Source organism: Pteronotus mesoamericanus, unplaced genomic scaffold (genome assembly GCF_021234165.1).
Source record: "Pteronotus mesoamericanus isolate MK-2021 breed Mesoamerican mustached bat unplaced genomic scaffold, CSHL_Meso_final contig_182, whole genome shotgun sequence".
Classification (NCBI taxonomy): Eukaryota; Metazoa; Chordata; class Mammalia; order Chiroptera; family Mormoopidae; genus Pteronotus; species Pteronotus mesoamericanus.
Window position 1 is genome coordinate 4095252 of NW_026555078.1, and position 19326 is coordinate 4114577.

The 19326-nt window shown below is 41.5% G+C and overlaps 1 protein-coding gene across 2 annotated transcripts in view; it reads right to left on the bottom strand.

The window, feature by feature from the left end:
* Window positions 1–19326, bottom strand: part of UNC79 (unc-79 homolog, NALCN channel complex subunit) — a 201178-nt gene that overhangs the window by 20727 nt on the left and 161125 nt on the right. For both annotated transcript variants that reach the window (XM_054567102.1, XM_054567101.1), the window contains exons 39-44: window positions 18834–18946; window positions 18661–18746; window positions 17637–17810; window positions 14508–14576; window positions 11423–11533; window positions 5788–5892 (exon numbers count right to left, since the gene is read on the bottom strand). In XM_054567102.1, coding sequence (XP_054423077.1) covers window positions 5788–5892; window positions 11423–11533; window positions 14508–14576; window positions 17637–17810; window positions 18661–18746; window positions 18834–18946 — 658 coding nt within the window. The remainder of the gene's footprint in view (window positions 1–5787; window positions 5893–11422; window positions 11534–14507; window positions 14577–17636; window positions 17811–18660; window positions 18747–18833; window positions 18947–19326) is intronic.

Here is a 19326-nt window from a genome sequence, read left to right on the forward strand (position 1 = left end):
CTCTGTGCTGGCAATGACTGCTGTCCTGCTCTGGGTCCCCAGAGGACTGCTCACGTACTCTATTGTAACAGTCAGGACACTCACGTACGCTGTTGTAACACTCATGACATTAGGTTGCAACGACCTGAGAGTCTATTTCTTAACCGGCTTCAAGCTTCACAAGCACAGACTCAACGCACCTCACCCCCAGCACCAGCCTTGTGCCTGACGCATCAGAGGGGCTCGGCCAGAGCTTGTGAAGTGAATCAATTAATCAGTTATGACTTGAGATCATGACGAGGCTAGATTTGCCAGATTACAAAATGTAATCTCCTTCTCTACAGATCTTTACAGGTGTTTCCCACTTAAAGCAAAGCCCCATGCTACGGTTTTAAGGAAAAAGTTCCGTCAGTAGAGTTGGCTATGAACAATTATTTCCTGCTTGATTTCCCTCTCCTGGCCCCTGCCCAGTGGCCCCAGTCACTTGGAGACCCAAAGCTGCCACTGTGCAGAGCGCAGAGGCTCGGAGAGCAGCTACGACACAGAGAGCTCTTCTTCCTGGTTCATTTCACTCTCACACTGAAAGGGCACAGAAAAGCTCAGTAGGTCAGGACAACGAGCTGAGTTCAGCTGGGCAGGCTCAGGCCCTGCCAGACCAGGAGAAGCAAGGCGCGTTAGGCTGGCGGAGAAAGCCTCCGGGGGCCTGACAAGGAGAGGAGACCAGCCTGCTGCTGGCTAATCAGGGGTCGGGACCAAAGCGCTACTATGGGCTTTAGGTAACAAGGAGGAGCTCTAAGCCAGAGGCCTTCTGAGGTCAAGAAGCCCTGAGACATCTTGGTCAAGGCCACAAGCTGGTCTTCACATGTGTTTCTCCAAGAAAGGTGCTTCAGTACAGGTAACTGAGCGGGGGAGAGGACAGCCAGCAGAGCTGTGTCTGAAAGCCACATGGCAGAGCGGGCACGTCTCTCCACGCTCTATCATTCCCACTGGCCCCGAATACAGTTACAGAAGGCTGAAGAATCTGTTTGGCCGTTACCTCTGAATCTGGCAAAGAAAGTGCCGGCTTGTAACATCCAGGGGAAACCTAATATTTTCCATCATCTTATTCAGGAATGCTTATGTCTGCTCTTCTAACTGGGGCTAATTTCTAATACAAGGAAAGGTAAATAAATCAGGACTTCATTTTTTTAAAAAAGTAAAGCCTCTAACTTCGGCCAAAACCTGTAAGTAAAAAAAAAAAAATCTGATAGAAGTACATGATGGAAAAAAGGAACTCCCAACACCCTGGAAGACATTTTCCCCATAAAATGTATTTCCAAAAGCTTCTTGAGTCTGCCATCTAAGATAAACTACTTATATCTGAGTTCCAAAACCTCTGTCAGGACACCATTATTTTAATTAATTTCTTTAGAACAGAAGCGAGAGACTGCGCAGCTGAAAAGCCGTGGCCAAGACAGAACCGCGTGGAAGCGGGAGCTCAGGGGAGCCCGCGGAGCGGGAGCGTTCTGAGTGGGCTAGGCCCTCGGCCCTCAGGGACCCTTACACAGCCGGGCTGCGCCCTTGGGGCAGGGTAAGGTTTGGGAAGAAACAAAATGTCAAACATCCATCTCCCCTCAGCACAAGCCCCTCTCACCCAGCATCCCCAGCCAAGCGGAATGAGAAACGTAACATAAGTAGGTTGTCAGCCATGTTGTGCCGAGCTATGAGGCCAAATTCACATGTCTGATCTGTGATAACTCTTAGAACTCAAAATTAATCAAATGATCACCTTAACCATTATGGAGGTGCTGTGGAGGGTCTGGTGTATTAGAAGGTATGAAAAGGCATAAGCCTAAAACCATCTACTGTTTATTTGTTATCAATGCATTTAATCCAGTGCATTTTAATTTAATATGTACAACTAAGCCCATTTTTATTTCTTCATTTTATACAGCTGTCGACCAGGAACCGAAAAACTCCATTATAATTTTATAGAGTTGCTCAAAACATAAAGATATAACTAAAATCAGAGGGAATGGGGGACTGTCACACGAGGAAAATTCTATGCTCTCAGAGAGAAATAGGCCCTCCCGCACAAATACGAAAGACTACAGAAGAAATGCAACAGTCCTTACTCATTATCAAAATGAGACTTGAAATAGTATCTCCACGTCTCATCCCAAAGAGTGATCAGATTGTTAGTAAGTCAACTAATATTCATAACCCCACATCGACAATAACTGTGAATTAAAATCAACAGCGGTCCCCCTGTCATTTCTTTGTCCTGCAGCCCACATCTAGGCTATCTTTAAAAGAAAACCTTTCACCCACATGATTTCTCACACTTAAATATGCAGGTATATCCCACACAGTGGGAGTGTCACATGCAAATTAGCAGAATGTCTACCTACTCTTGACACATAATAGGAGCTGAGGACGTTCTTTTGGATTTGAGCTGGTATAACCTTTACGGTGGCTGTTAATGGATTATCATTTTCTATGAAAATGCTGCTTTAATTCATCTTGAGAACACTTATAAGAACATCTTCCACCGTAAAGTAGCTACAGCAGACAAGCAGAGGAGAAAATGTGGTAAGTGAAAGCAATACTCTCAATGGACCTGCATTAAAACAACAAGATAGAGCCTTGGTCCAAAGTGCAGAAGAACCATGCCCTGATCATCTGCAGTTTAGATTCTGTAGGATACGTGAATTTTTTTCTATTTCGCAAATTCTTTGCTGTCTCCATGCCTCTTTGTCTTAAAAAAAATCCACTTGAACACAGAAGGCCACCTGACTTTATATGTGAGAAAAAACAAATAGTAGGACTCGTGGCTGGAAAAAATAAATAAATAGAACCGTTTAGCAGGCTGGGAGGTTTCCCATGCTCCCAGCCTCCAGAAAAATTCTAGGAATTAAAAAGCAAGAGGTACCTGTCACTGCCTTGGAATGTTTAGAGCTTGGGTGACCCCACATTCCTTGGGCAAGTGTTTCACTATTCCTTAAGGGGACTCTGACCAACAGAGCATTTGGTGAACAATGAAGGCACAGTCTACCTGGGAGAAGAACACAAACAGCTCCCTCTCTGTGAACTCATCGACCTGCTACGTTGTTAATTCAGGAGGTAGAGGAAACACCCTGGCGCTTTCCTGCGGGGTGAAGGAACGAAGGGTGCCCCCGAGGTTGTAGACACTGACTCTCCCCTCACTGATGGAGCCAGCGTCCTTTCTGGTGGCTCAGGGGAGTTCCTCCTTCCAAATGTTGCTTTCTTTTCTGTTTCCAAATTGCGCTTTCAGTTAAGCAAAGCCACCCCGACAGCCTTCAGATGGCGGTCACTTGTACCCATAATCTGTCACAGACGCATTATCTGTCTGTACTGTGAGCATGTCAGAGCCTGACATGCTCCATCAGTAAAGGGAAGAGATCTCTTTGACTCCAGGCTACATTCTCTGGCCCAAGAGAAGCTGCCAGAGAGTGGGTTACACCCTGTGCTATCCTCCAGAGGACACCTGGAGGACCCAGACAGTCAAGGGCCAGAGAAAAGGAACAGGAAACCCCTACAGAGAAATGCACTATTCACGAAGAGAGATGAGGTCCTTCTTCATCCCACGCGTGGCCCCACAGAGGACTCCTCTCCAGCACTTAGTCAGAACCACAGGGCAGATAGGGGAATTTTAAGTATGCCTCCCTTGTATTCCTCTCACTATTGAAAAGTATTTATTCTACAAGTTTATAGAACCAAGATACATTACTTCAAAATAGCATGAAGCTTAACATATTTTGTTGGAGGTGGAAACATTCCTAAAGTTGTTCTTCATAGGCACGATCTCAAAATGTCTCCACGATACCTCTCCAACCTAAGTAATTTTACAACTTGATTTTTTAAATTCAATGATTCAATAACAAATACACATTTGTTTTAAAAAGATGAAAATAGAATCTGGTGACATGGGATATGAGAGTCTAAAAAGCACTTTTAGAAGAATCAACTTTTTGCCTTCTTTTTTCCTACAGCTAATTTGTTTTTGTTATTCATCTGCGAGGCTGTGATACAGTAATCACTGTTTTCATGGTTTCCTAAAGGCTGGGCGACTGAAACTGTCAGTGTTCTTTTGCTGTTTCGTGACAAGTGCTTATTACGGTTGACTAACATACTTCATAGCAAACCAGCCCCCCGCTGCAGTCAGAGCGTCGGGGGCTCGACCCCAAGAAGATCCAGCCTCGTAGACCAGCTCTGCTCAAGACAGCGGGCGGGCTCCCTGATGCCCAGGGGAAAGTCCCTTTGGGGCCTAAAACCTAGGGTGTTTTGAGGTGGCGGGTCGCCAACCAAAACACTGTCAGAAGCCAGTGACTTCAAGACTCTGTCAACCTGCGGGCCTTGTGTCTCTCATGGGCTGTTTCACCAAGCCCAGTTCACCGGCCCTCTGCTCCAGATCGGTGTGGATCCCATTCATCTTTGTGGTCATTTGTGTCAAAGATGCTTGTACTCAAAAGCAGTATAGCAGCTGATGGGTGAGTAGGAGGGGCTGACCCTAGGCAACCCCCTGAAAGAGGTTCCGGGTCTGCCTGACCCCGGAACACAGATGTGTCCAGGCTGAGTTTTGCTCCCACCTTCCTCTTGGGCTGTCTAGCATCTTGGAACAGCGGGAGCCACTTCGTTCTGCCTACACCACGCCTGACGTCCAGTACTGTCATTTTCCGGCAGTCACGGCTTGGGGAGTTTCGGTGTGCCCCCAAAGCGCTTCAAAGACAACTGAAGAGCATTCTTCGTTGAAAGTACACCAACTTTTTATTAAATCTCTAGGCTTTGAGGGAAACTCAGTTCTGATCCTATGGATTAGTCATAACAGTATATAGCAGTGAAGGAAGGGGACCGGGCAGTGGATATTAAATGGTAAATGACAGGTCTCCTTCCTCCTCTTCTCCCGAGTAAATACTTCAACTCCTGTGCGCCCTCTGAGGTCCGCAGTCCCTTTACTCTGCCACTGCCCTGCTCAGCGCACACTTCTGCTACTGTGCCCATTCCACTATGGTGGAAATTTCTGTTTACATGTCAATTTTGCCTACCAGATAATAAATCCTGGAAGGAAGGGGCCGTGGCCTAATCGTCTCTGTTCCCCCTGCACCTCCCTTCCTCCGTCTCCCAGGCTGGTTCGCTGCTCCCTCACCCTTCGTACGTTACAGGCTGCATAATGGTCCGCACATCATCGGGGCAGGGCCTGCGTCGGTTACAGCGCTGAATTCCCAGGACCCAGCCCAAAACAGGTGGTCGGTAAACATTCATCATGGGAAGCACTGCTGACCGGTCAAACGTGGCCAGACAATGAAAGACCTCAGTAGTTCAGGCACTGCAAGGTCACTGTAGGTTTTCAATGCAGGAGGCGATTTGATAAAAAGCAGAGTTTTAGCAAAATGCCTCCAGGCAGCCATGAGCCAGAAGGCTGGATGGGCAGGGAGCGCAGAGAAAGCAGCACCGAAGCTCAGGGCTGTTACCATGACCTGGGCAAGCGCGGGAAGGAGAGGCCGCCTCGGCGCTGCTCCACCACGGCCAGGCCCTGCGCTCAGAGGCTGGCTCTGCTCGTGCCAGCCGTGTGACCTTGGCTGGGCAAGCCACGCAAAGCCCCCGGGTGCCAAGCTCCCCATCCACGATCAGAACCAATGCCTCACGTGGCTATAAGAAAAAAGTGAGGGGAATTTGTAAAGTGCCTGCCATAGTGCCCGGCACTAAACAGGTGCAGAAATATTTGATTTTTGCGTATGCCCCACATTTTCCTGAATTTTTCCAATTAGTACATCTCATGAAAGTATTTCAACCAAGGCATAAGCCTACCTGGACAAGCAGAAGGAGGTTTGTATCTGGTAGAGGAGATTTCAGCTTCAGGGCCTGCAGGAGTTCTAGAACAACGCTTCGAGACAAGTACAACTTATCCCGCTCCTAAATCAAAGAAAATAGGAGAAGGTGAGCAATTTCTAAAAATTCAATTAGAATACATCTGTGTTACAAGGGCTTCTAAATGATTCACAGGTCAAAAGTAAAAAACGGTATTTTTAAAAAAATGCATAATGAACTGTCCTTAATAAATAAAATTAAAACTAAAAAGGAAAGATTAAACAGTCATTTTTGTGTGTTTAACGAGTTTACTGCAGTACTGAGAGCACATAATTTAATGGACAAGAAAAGGATGCCCAGCCCTTAAATACTGAAACCGCAGGATTTGGGTCTATTGCACAGGCAATGATATAGGGTCCCCGAACTGCAGAAGTTAAACAAATCTAAAAGTATGTTTTTCAATAGCAAATGATTTAGAGAGAAACATGTACAATAGCTTCGAGGATCTCATATCCTCCCTAAGGAACTTACTTTTTAAGTGGGCAATTTTAAGTATCTAGAGAAACAAAGACATGGACTATATTAGGTACTGCCACTTGTCTTTGTCAAATTGTAACATTTTGCTTTGATTTTACATTTTTTTAATAATAAATCAAACACCACAGAAACAGTTGAAGCTACCTATTCTTTCTCCCTTCCTTGAAGTAGCCACTATTTTTAATCTGGTGCTTATTATTTCATGTATACTTTTTAAATACTTTTACTACACATGTTATACACACACACACACACACACACACACAATGTTATTTTTGCATATTTTTAACATTTCTATTATAAAAATAATTATAAAATACTATTATAATGTATAATACAATGCACAACTTGTCACCGCTATGTGTAATATTAGTTTTGCATGTTTTTAACTTTCTCTTATAGTGTATAATATTACATATATATTTTGCATATTTTAAACTTTCTATAATGGTATCATACTGTGCATATCTTTCTGCAACTTATAATTTTTCACTACATCATATTTTTTGAAATTAGCCCCTATTGATACACATGGCTCTATTTGTTTCAACTAAATGGATTAAAAATATTCAATATGTTATGTAGGAACATACCTAAATTCATCCACCTGTCCTCCTATTAACGGAACACTAGACTGTTTCAATTTCATGAGCCATTTTTATTGTCAACTCTAACATACAGGCAGAAAAGTACATTAAACCTAAGTGTGCAGATAAATGGGTTAGTACAGACTGAACTCTCATGTAATCAGCACCCAGGTCAAACAACAGCCCATTGGAAGCACCTTAGAAGCCTGTGGGTGTCCTTTCCCGACCACAATGAGGTACCTGGAGAGACCCTGTGGGTTTGTATCCACCACCTTCCCTTTCTGCTCATTCTTGCGCATGCTATCTTGCTCCTTCATACATCTGGTCATCTTTGTGTTCTGGATGCTTTATTAGAAAATTATTTGTAAAAAGAGTTTGAGGCCTGAAATATTATCTCCCTCCAAAGAGTTTTCTGTTTGTTTTTGCTGGGTACTTGGAGGCATTAGAGGTTTAGGGTTACCCTAATAAACACACGAGCCTTGTGCTTTCTTATCTTGGGCCACCAAAGGGCTGGACACTCAGCTGTGTCCACATGAGGGCAAGTTTACTTCTGGATTATCTTTACTTGGTGGTTCTGACCAAAAGTGTGCATGTAGGGGATGGGGGGTTATCAGACAGAGTCCCCACTCTTGGTAGGTCCTGGATGGTGACTTTTGTCCCCCTGGCCCAAATCTTCCAGAATTGCAGCTGGGTCTTCCAGTCACTTCTCCTAGACAGGCAAACACGGCCAGGGCACAAATGCCTTCGGTGTCGGGTTCAGTTCTGCACATGTCTATGCTGCACCGCCCAGATCTCGGCCCAGAAACTCTTCTATGTCTGGTGAACATTTCAGTGCCTTAGGAAGTTTTCAGAAAATATTCTGTTCACTGATTTTTAACTTTTTAAGTTAAATGGGAGGATAAGTTCAAATTATCTAGTCCATCATTATCAGGGAGAAAGTCTAGGATTTTATTGGAATTACATTAAATTTGTAGGTTATTTTGTGAGAATTAGTTTTCTTATTATGCTGGGTCCTCATCCATGAACATGAGATCTGTATTTATTTAACATTGTTTAATAAAATTTTCTGGTTATCTCCATAAAGTTCTTATACATTTTGTTCGCTGTATTTTTTTGTTGATACAATAAATGACATTTTAAAAGTACATTTTATAATCACTTGTACCTGAATATTAAGGGAAGTGACTTCTGGGTATCCGTTTGTATCCAATGTCCTTACTGACCTCAACATTATAAAAAGGTGTCTATAGATAGATTCTCTTTGGTTCATTTATAAGCACATGTCTATGAAAAGTGAGTTTTATTTTTCCTTCCCAATCCTTATATGCTTGACTTCTTCCTGTCTTACTGAACTTGGTAGGACATCCAAGGCCAGAGTGAATAGAAGCTGTGATAATGGGTATCCTTCGCTTACTTATGATCTTAAAGGAACTACCGCTGGCATTTCACCATTAAGTATAATGTTTCCTAGAGGTTTCTGGTAGACAACCTTTGTCAACTTAAAGAAGTTCCTTCTATTTGTAGTTTGACAAGAATCATCATAAATCGATGTTGAGTTATATAGGATGCTTCTTTTTTATCTGCTGAGATAATGATAAAAGTTTTTCTCCATTAATCTGGTAACACAGTGACATAAACAGATGCTCTAATATTTAAACAATTCTTATATTTTGAGAAAATCCTCACTGGGTCATGAGGCTTTAGTTTTAATGCATTAATTTCCTATTATTCCTTTAGAATTTTTGCATCTCTGAAGGAGAGTTATCCTTGGCCCCATTGACCTTGTCTGATTGTTATCAAGAATCTATTGGCCTCAAAATATGCTGTAAAACATTTTTTAGTACTTGTTTCAGTTAAAAATATATTAGGGAATTTCTAATTTTCCTAATACTTTATTTAGCCTTCACTCAAATAATAACTTAGCTGGCAGAGAATTCGAAGTGAACGGTTTTTTTTATCCTCTTAATTTTAAAGACACTTTCCCATTATCTTCTGGCTTTCATTGTGCTGTTCAGTTCAGAAGTCTGTTGTCAGTCTATAGAGTGTCTTTTCTCTTGGTTGCTCTTAATTTATTTTTCTTGTCTGTTCTGTCAAGTTGTACCTTACTCATGTAGACTATGACATGAGCAGGTAAAACTTAAATTTATTTGTAATACTTTTGGTGCCCAATGTGCCTCTTGAATCAAAACATTAATGATTTTCATCAATTCTAGAATTGATAGAAAGCCTATTTTTCCCCCTCTGAAGCATTTATTAAGATACATGTTAGATCTTCTCTTTATAACCTTCATCTCTTTATCTCTCTTTGCTGCATACTGTGTAATTTCTTCAGTTCTCTTTTCCATTTCACTAATTTCCCCTTTGGCTCTAATTTGCTCTTTAACCTACCCATCAAGCTTTTTATGTTAGTGACTATTTCATTTCTAGAATTTCTACTTTGTTCAAATCTATCTTTTTTTTTAAGTGACTAGATCTCATGTTTTTAATTCTTCCTTCATATGCTTATCATTTAAAGTATGTTTAGACTCTATGACATAGTACTAATACTAGAAATCCTTAGGGGGAATAACCTTGCTGTTTGTTGACTATACTAATCTAGCTCACAGTGGATTATTTCTTCATATGATTTATAATTTTCGGTTATGAGCCAATGTTCATGAGGATTTTAATTACAGAAGTCTGTGGGGCCTAGGTCAAAGGCGTATCCTTCCAGAGAGGCCTGAGAATTGATTTCGAGTTTACTTCTGCCAGAGACTCTCATACTACTGCTTGCTCAAGTAACCAACGTTACTTGACTTTTTTCTTTGCGGTTTCACAGAGCATGCAGGTATTATAAATCAAACTCTAAACATGTTCAAAGATAGGTATGTATTTACTAATTCTCAAGGATGACTATAAATCTTTAGAAATATTTATAAATATTTCTGTGATATCAGCTTATATGCTTACCACTCTGGTTCTCAACCCCCTCTTCATTTTTGTCTGTTTTCATTTTTATAAAATTAGCTCTCCTTTTAAAATCATGTTTATTTCATCCAGCATTTCTAGTGTTCAAGTGGGACAGTTTTCCAGTTACCTAGGCCGCCAGAGAAGCCTTCAAAGGCCTTACCTTTTCATGGCTTTTCTTTAGATTAAATAGGGAGAAGGCTTGATGAGATGCTGCTCTTTAACTACTTCTCATAGCTTCTCATTATCTATGAGGTACGTGGGAATACCCTAGATTGAAGCTTCCTTTAAGTAACACTCATTTCCAGTTAAAAAAGTGAGACAAGTAGATGACAACAGGAAGTAAGAGGCCCCTAAAGTTATGGTAGATTATGAGAGGATATAATGTACAATGAATAGTCAAAGCCAAGACTATCTTGAATTCAAATTGGCTGAAGGTCCCCTGTAATCAATACCTACAGTGGACAGCACAGAAAATACAAACTCATTATGGTTCTTCCTCTAACAAAATGCATTAATTTAAACAAATCAAACATAAAGAAAATGACTTCTAAATATAAAGCTTCTTTGCATTCTATGTGGTGCTATGTCTTACAGATCAACATTTTTAAAGTGAAAAAAAGAAAAAATTTCTTTTTTAGGAAGAATTTGAAAAAAGAAAAAGTGCTGATTATTTTGGTAGTTAGAAAACATATTGTTCCAGGCAGAGTAATAGCTTATAACCAGAAGGACTAAAGAGAAGGCTGTCATGGAACACTCAACATGGAAAAAACGGACACAAGATGGAAAGAAAGGAGGCAAGAGCGCCTTAAATAGAAGGAAATTTCTATCCTTGTTATAAAATTAGATTTTTATGAGGAAAATAAAGGACTTACGGAAGTGAACAACATGACTAGAGGAGTATTCTGAATATTCAAGAGAACAACAGAAACAGAGACCCCATTGAAAATAAACTTGGAAAACTTGGAAACTGAAAGAGGAGCATTTGCACATTATTCGTAGGGACAGAAAGGCTTCCTGCTTTCCCATTAGCATCTATCGACTCCAGCACGGCTGCTGTGTGCACAGGGCCAGCAGTAGTTTTCCACTCCCTCAGAGGTGGGGCAGGGGATACTAAAGATAGTGCACAGGAGAAGGCATTATGAAGGCAAGATGACAAAAGATGAGATTACACTCTCAGAGGCCAAGAACCCAGAACTGGGGAGACAGACAAATGAGGAGAATTAAGGTGCTCTCCACAGGCTTTTACAAATGACAACCCAATATTTTTCTACTTTGGGTATAAAAATAATAGGTAAGGACGGCTTGTCCATTAATAATGGGTGAACTTGAGAAGGACATTAAGAGGTCATTTAGACCATTACCTCATTTCATTCAAAATACCTCTTCTCTACAAAACTATATGATGTTCAATCCTCCAAGTTTGCATATTTAAGATATTTTATGCATATATGTAAAGTGTTTCTTTCCAACGATATTTATTAGACCTCAGTAGAATCGCTCCTTTTAAAACCACATTGAAGCAATGATCCTCACAGGGATTTGACCCCCACATGCATACTCACCTTGGTGAAGGCCCGGTAACATAAGCCGCACACCTCCACCAGGTAGGCCAACGTGAAGACAGCATTCTGAATGACAAAGCTGAGCAGTTTTGAAAATGGTTCCAACAAACTCTGCAATGAGATTGGGGCCAAATGAAATCAATGGCTGATTCTTTCATTTAAAAAAGTATTAAAGTCTTACGATACTTTAATGGGATCATTCTTTTCTTTTTGTTTCACATCTGTTGCCAGGTGGCTACCGTAACAACCTTACCGATCTAACAAGAATAGAACAGTGCCTTCAATCAATGACTTGAAGAGAATGATTTAATCATTTTATTGCTAAAAAAGAAATTCGTTTTTCCAGATGCGTCACTTATAAACCTACCTAACTCCAATCCTATCCTCATGTTCACCCCCAGCAATCAAGACTCTGCGAGGTTTGTATTAGATCTTCCACTCTCGTTCTCAGAATCTCTAGGCATCGAAAGGTCCATCAGATCCAGCCTCTCTAGAAGCTCGTATCTCAGTTAAGTAGCACAAACCAACCCTCGCACGTGAGCACCAAAGCACTATTAGCTTAGATAAGATACTTCATGATCCAGCTTCCCGCCAATGATTATCCTCAGAAAGGTATTGTCAGTTTTGGTTTCCCCATCTGAAGTTCATTCAGAAAGGGTCAGTTTTGGTCCATATGCTTTTTGAAGCCATTTAGGAACATTTATTGAGCACCTGCTAAGTATCAGGCAGAGGTAGATGTTTTTATATAGTTTATCTTATTCAAATTTCTTGTAACAAACCTGGGGAGATGGTATATAACAACAGCTAGTGATACAAGCTCTAGAGTCCCCTACAAGTGTTCTCAAACTTTGGTTCTCTGCGACCCTGAATAGGTGAAGTAACCTCTCTGGACTTGGTTTGCTCCTCCGCAAGATGAGGATGGTAACAGCCTTCACCTCACTGGGTTGTTTTAAGAGTTAAAGGAGACAGTGTACGTGAACCCCCTGGCAACAGTAAGCCCTCCATCACTGTGAGCTATGGTATGCATGATAATTCTGAAGCCTCAGTATCCCCATTCGGCAGCTGAGGCAACAGCAGGCAAGTGACTTGGGTAAAGCCACACAGCTACTCAATGGAATTCAAAACCATATTCCAGGGCAATTTTCCAGAGGCAGAACTGCTCTGTAGGGAAGACAAAATTATTCTAGTTAGGCTCCAAAAGACCTCCATGCCATTATTTCTGCTACTTCTCAACCTCTATAGTTCTAACTGTCTGGATTATAAAAGTAATGCACGCTTGATGTGTACATGCAGGATCTGCAGAAAGTATAGATAAGGAAATCAAAGTCACCTATAATCCTACCACCTAGTGATAACATTTTGTTATATTTCCCTTCTTCATTGCACACAAGTTTGTAAGTTGAAATCTTACACATAGACAATCCTACATTTTGTTAATATAATAACAAAAGTAATTTCCAATACTACTGAATTCTTCATAATCCTCCATTTTAATGGCAACAAGTCATATTTTATTATAACATTCCAATAAATATGTTTTTGCATAATATTTACATTTTCATAATAGGTTCCCAGAAAATAAATGACTGGATCAAAGATAGAAGCATTTTGAGATCTTTTTTCCTTAATGATAAAAAAAAATGAACCATTATATGTCAGTTGCATCTGAAGATAGGAATTATATCTTTAATTATTTTTATTCCCCACATAAATTCATATAGTACCTTCCACATTTAAAAAATATTCTAAAAAGAAACTCTTTGAAATAGTCCTGCCTATTCAGCATTCTTTGCTCTGTATAAATGGTGTTGCCTTGGAGGGTGAATGAATGGGGACAGGAGTGTGTCTCTGTTGAGATAAAATGCATCTTTACTTGTCAAGAAAAAAAGAAACCTGAATTCAAATCCATGCAGAAATTTGCTCTTTTATCTAGCAAAGCAACATGATGATGGGACAATAGAGTACAACAGGAAAATCAAGGAACTTGGAATCAAAAGACCTGGGTTCAAGCCTTAACTCTTCTACTAACCAGCTTTGTAACCAAGACAGTTCATCTCTCTGAGCCTCTTTCCTTATCTGTTAATAAACAGATGAGACCAAATGATCTCTTTGCAATTTTCCAGCAAAAACCGTGAATCTATGAAAGTACATTCAAGCTAAAAAAAGTGATGGGAAATGTGCCTTCTTGGTCTATTAACTGGTAGTTACAAGCCGTTGCAGTACAAACTATCGTACCATTTCATATAACGCAGCCCAGAAGTGAAGCCAGGACAATAAAGCAGAGCGAGTGCTGGAATTCATGCAGCTCACATTCTCACTGGGAGACTTCGATACAACAAAAGTGCTAATTCAGAGAGCTCTATCAAGTGTTGTGGCGTCTGATATCAGAGGAAGCTGCCACAGAGAATGTGAGCATTATTTAAATTGAAATACAAAATCTTGTTTTGAAGAATGAGAAGTTCACCTCACTGACAAGGGCATTAAGCATTTGGGGTAAAGGAAATGACCTTAGCAAAGGCAAGGAAGTATGAAATGAAATAAAACTATAAATGAAAGCAGTGAGCATAATGCCTGCCCTACGGTTAAGTGCTCAACAACAGTGGTCGGTGTTTTGATGATGATCATGACTCCAAAAGTACACAGGAGGCAAGGGAGGCGGGCGGGGTGGGGGTTGGGGGGGGGCACACATAGCCCAAGACTAAGTTGAAAAGGTAGGCGGCAAAGTTAATGAAGTTCTTTCTTGTATGCCCCATTAAGGAATTTTGGACATATCCTAAAAGAAAAGAGAAATTATCAAAGCTTTTAAGCAAGGAATTAATGCAGTGAGGTCTGTGTTTAGAAGGACCGCCATTTAGTTCACAGTATGGAGGACAGACTGGTAGACATGGCCCCGAGCTAAGAGAACCAATTATTAAAAAATGATATTGTGATATATTAGAGCTCGTCATATTAGACGCTTTCACGGACATTGAAAGTTAAGCATTCAGGATGCAACAACTTTCTTCGGTATTGCTACATGCCTTTCTTTTTAGGTTAAAAAAATAACTAAATACCAACTGGTTCTGTTTGTCTGAAACATACATACCCTTGTGGCATTGGTAGAGGGTATCTTCAAGAGGCAAATCATAATTCTCAAACTGGAATCTAAAGAACACTGTGAACAAATATGAAAAAAGGAAAAGTCAGTTCCCTTCTCAATATATCTTTGCTTCATATATTTTGTATGAGCATTTATTTAAGGAAGTAAAATCTGAGATACAGCTGCCTCCTTATAGTTTTCCATAACATATATTCATGTTGAAAAGTATCATTCTCAGGCTTTAAAATACTTATTAAACAATGGTAAACAATTAAATAATTAAACAGAGTTCTTAAACTCTTTCTCAAAGATATATCCCTAAAATTAAATCAGATAGAGTTGGATAAAGAACTGGGCGGATGGACTGATGGTTGAATGGACAGATGGACTAACAGGTGGGTAGGTGGGCACATGCCCAACTCTACAGAGGTACACTAATTTGTAAAAGGCCATGTTGAAAAGAAATGATCGATTTAAAACAATTAGGCTTATTAATCCAAATAAGAACCAGTTTCATCTACCCTTTTCAGCTACTAAAGACAGGACAGAAACCTGCAGAAAAGCAGTAAAATTTCTGCAAGAGAAAGTCATATCACACAAATTTGTTAGTTGTATTTGGCAAGGTTCCACATCACAACATACTTTTAAAATCAAGTTTACTGGGACTGGAGAAAATGTTACAGCAAGAATAAACAATAATTATCATTTAACATTATAAATCTATCACAATAGCCGGCTACAGTTAAAGCTCTGCCTCTGGGGACTGTAGTAACTTCTTTCATATAGTACAAAGTGGACCAGGGCTTCTCCAAGAGTAACCCCTGGACCAGCAGCCCCTCTGCTACCTAGAAATTTACTAGAATGCAATTTCTCAAACGACACCCCTGCTGAATAGAAACTCTCAAAATAAGGCCCAGGAACCTGGTTTTTTAGCCGGTCCTCCAGGGACATGGGTGCATACTGTAATCTATAATCCACTTCTTTAAACCAATGAGAACAAACTACAGAAGGTTTTTCTATGGCATAATATTTCCCCCAGTGATTAAAAACAAAGCAGCAGATGATCAGAGGCAGTGCCCAGATCGGATCTAGCAGGGGAAATTTTCACACACATTCTGAAAGTACTTCGCGAGTACTTCCTAAGGGAACCATTGGTCTATTTAATCTTCTCAATACCCATCAGAGTTGACGTGACATTTACACTACTTTGAGCCTGGGGCTGAAAACTGGTTGCTCACTGGGTCCTTAAAGTGGTTTAAAAATCAGGAGATAACATTTTGGAAAACATGGGAAGATCAACAGCATGAGGCCTGCATTCCCACATACCAACTGGCCCACCCTGTTAGAAGGAACTGGCGCTTTCCAGTTCGCAAGGGCCTCCGTTCTCATTATTATCTTATCTCACTCCACTCCTATGGGCAGTTAGGTCCCTATGGGCGGGGCTGAATGTCATCAATTAGGCTTACCAGTTGTTTGCAGCTGGCAAGACTTCCAACTGGTCGGTGTTCAAGTGTAATATTTTGACTGCAGCATCAGCCTATGGGCATTTGAATTTGTCAGCCTGGTCCAGCCCCTTCTCTTAAGCAACAAATGGCCCTAAATGGCGCTCTGGTCCTAGGGAAGTTCCATGTGGCCAAGTTAAAGGGCACACACTTGATTTCCTAGGTGTGTATGTACATACAGCAGCTATATACATACATGGTTTCAAAGTACTAATCCTCTTCGCTTGTATTTATTCTGCTACTCCAGACTTATGGGTAGACAAGGATCAAAGGACGTGAGAGACAGTAAAGATCTTGGTATTCCTGCTTCTCACCGTAACTTTCCAGCTCAAGGAATGCAGCACACACCAAGCTACGAGTCCCTGAATTATCATCCTCACAGAACCTATGAGAGGGGTCCTATTCTCCAAATCTGCCAATTTGGAAAAAGGTCTTAATCAGAGGCGGTTGGTCTTTATAAAACATTTTATATACAAGTGACACTCATTTTAAAAGAGGTGCTGCTAACATGTAACTTCACCTGTCAGATTAACAAGTGATTCATTGACACGTTGAATACTTCCATCCGTGATCTGCAGGGGGCACAAAAAGCCTGTGGGACAACAGCAGTGGCCACTGCCAGCCAGCTCGCTCCCCGCTCCAGCGACAGAGCACACTCCCTGCAGCCCTGCCTCAGGGGGACTCGAGAAGTCTGCTAGTGGGAAAGGCCCTGGGCCGGGGGTCAGGAGACTTGAGTTCCAATTCTCACACTGCCTGCACCTCCCCGAACCTGGAGCCCCCACCTGCAAAATGCGGACGCTGGAAAGAATGGTTTCTACAGGTCTCTTCCCACTTTAACGGCATAGGATTCTGTTTTCACATTTAATGGGCTCCTGTTAAAAATGTTCCTTAGGCTATCAGATTTCCAGCTAGGACCTTGTGCGTGTGTTCTTGGAGGGTGGCTGCCTGCAGAGAGGAGCGTGTAAGGTCATCAAGAATATCACCTTGCTCTTGCAGGTACTTCATTCACAAATGCACAACACTCACTTTCCATTTAGATAATTCTTTGTTGTTGTTGTTTTTTAAAGATTTTATTTATTTATTTTTAGAGAGAGGGTTAGGGAGGGAGAAAGAGAGGGAGAGAAACATCAATGTGCGGTTGCCTTTCGTGAGGGCCCTACTGGGGACCTGGCCCGTAACCAAGGCATGTGCCCTGACTGGGAATTGAACTGGCGACCCTTTGGTTTGCAGGCTGGCACTCAATCCACGGAGCCACACCAGCCAGGGCTAGATAATTCTTTAAAAGTGAAGCTTTACATTATATATCTTGTCTCCTTTTAGACAAAACTATTCATTCATTTATCTATGTATTAATTTAATATCCACTTGAGAAAAATTTCTAGATAAACACAATCTAATGTCTTTCTGACCCTTATTTTTTTAAATAAACTGGAAACATGAATGACTAAGTCAAAAGGCCCACTGCATATTGCTGTCATTTTGTAACACATGTAGAGAACCGCCTAATTAACGTTCTCCGTTCCATGGCTAACAGAGGTTCCATATAGCCTATTAGGAAACGTTAAATCACTGAAGATGGATAGTCTGCAAACAGAAAGAAGTAATTTAAAATGAAATCCTGGGCTCAACTTACCTTCAGAGGCAAAACACAAGGCAGCTTGGCAAAAAATGTCTGAAACTGGTTGCTGATTGTGGTCCAGAGGCTACTAGGAGAATCCATGGGCAAAGCTTCCATGAAGGTAGCAATGTTTTCCAAACAGTGTAGCATAGCACCCCCTGCTGGTAAATTCTTTTTGTTATTTAGACCCTAAAAACACAAAAGCAGAGACAATCAGCTGCTGAAACAGTGCGGTAATTTGTGTAACTACTTGCTAAAGATCATTTTTAAAAATCACATATTCAGGCTATAATTGTGTTGTGCACCTAACATAGAGTGTAACCACTGCAACTGGCAGGAGTACAGAGAACAATAGACACACACATTCTGATAAACTTGGGAGGAAAAATTGTGATCTTTGACTCAGTGAAAAATGGTTGCAATGTGAGCAAGAAAAACATCTTTCAAATATCTATAACTGGCATGGTTAGGTGCTTAAAAGACACCATGAATGATGTTTGCGGGAAACTACTGGCCAAAGAGGAAGAGTAATGATGAGCAGCCAAGTCCCTGTGGCCATCTGCCAACACTCCAAGCCAACTGGGAGAGCTGGTAAGCGGGGGACATGAGCGCAAGTCGTGCAATACAACGACTAAGCAATGCATCACATAAGCAGGACCTGAATCCAAAGCTCGTGATACAATGAATAAGTGAAACGAAGACTTGAATCCAAGCCTCACTCTGCAGAGCACACTGCTCTACCCACCACACACTTCGAAAGGCAGGAAGTTCCTGGAGGTGAGCGCTCAGTGGCTGGAAACCACCCGTTAGCTGAGAGAGTCCAGAGGCTTTACATAATGGTAAATCCATTAAACAGCACTGTCTAACCGACACTCGCCTATGCACTGGCAATTATTAAAATTAATTTTTTAAACTTGAATTATTTCAAATTTACAGCTGAATTTTTTAATGAAATTTTTTAAAATTTCTCTTTTAAATTAATGACTTTCTTCCTCAGCAGGGATCTCCGGAGGGGGCTCAGAGTGTCAAGCAAACCTACCTCCAAGAGCTGACTGAGCGCAGCAATAGAGCTCAGCTCATTGAAGTCCATTAGAGATGTGGCTAAGGTCCGTAAAAAAGTCCCATCTGGAAAGTGAACAACCAGATTTAGCAGGGATCGATTCCAGCAACCAGCTGTGTCTGTGGCCCCCGCAGTCCCCGCGGCCGAATTACCTTTGATGGTGCTCTGGAACAGCTGCGGGAAGATGCCATTGGGGGCCAGCTGATGGAAGATGCAGCGCAGGAACTGCTTGGCCACCCCCGCTGCGTTGCCAGGAACCATCATGCTGGGGTTAAGCAGGGGAAGAAAAGGAAAGGCATCGTGGAAGCAATAGCATGAGTTTAGGTACTGATTTTCTTTTTTATTTAGAGCTCAGGCAGTTACATGCGCCAGTCCGCTTATGGACTATTTTCATCAGTGAGATGAAATATTCCAATCACACAGAATCCTCTTAATCAGTTTTTAGAAAGACAGAACCAGGAAATGTCAGGGTGGTCCCAGGCAAAGCCAGCCACCCCAATGTACAGATGAGGGTTCTGAGGCCCAGGGGGAAAAGGTGACCTGCAAAGGCCACCAGTCCAGAGAATGGTAAAGTCAGGACTAGGACCCAGGATAAGGATTATCAGCAAGATCCCCCCAGAAAATGTCACTGGCTAAAAAAGAACT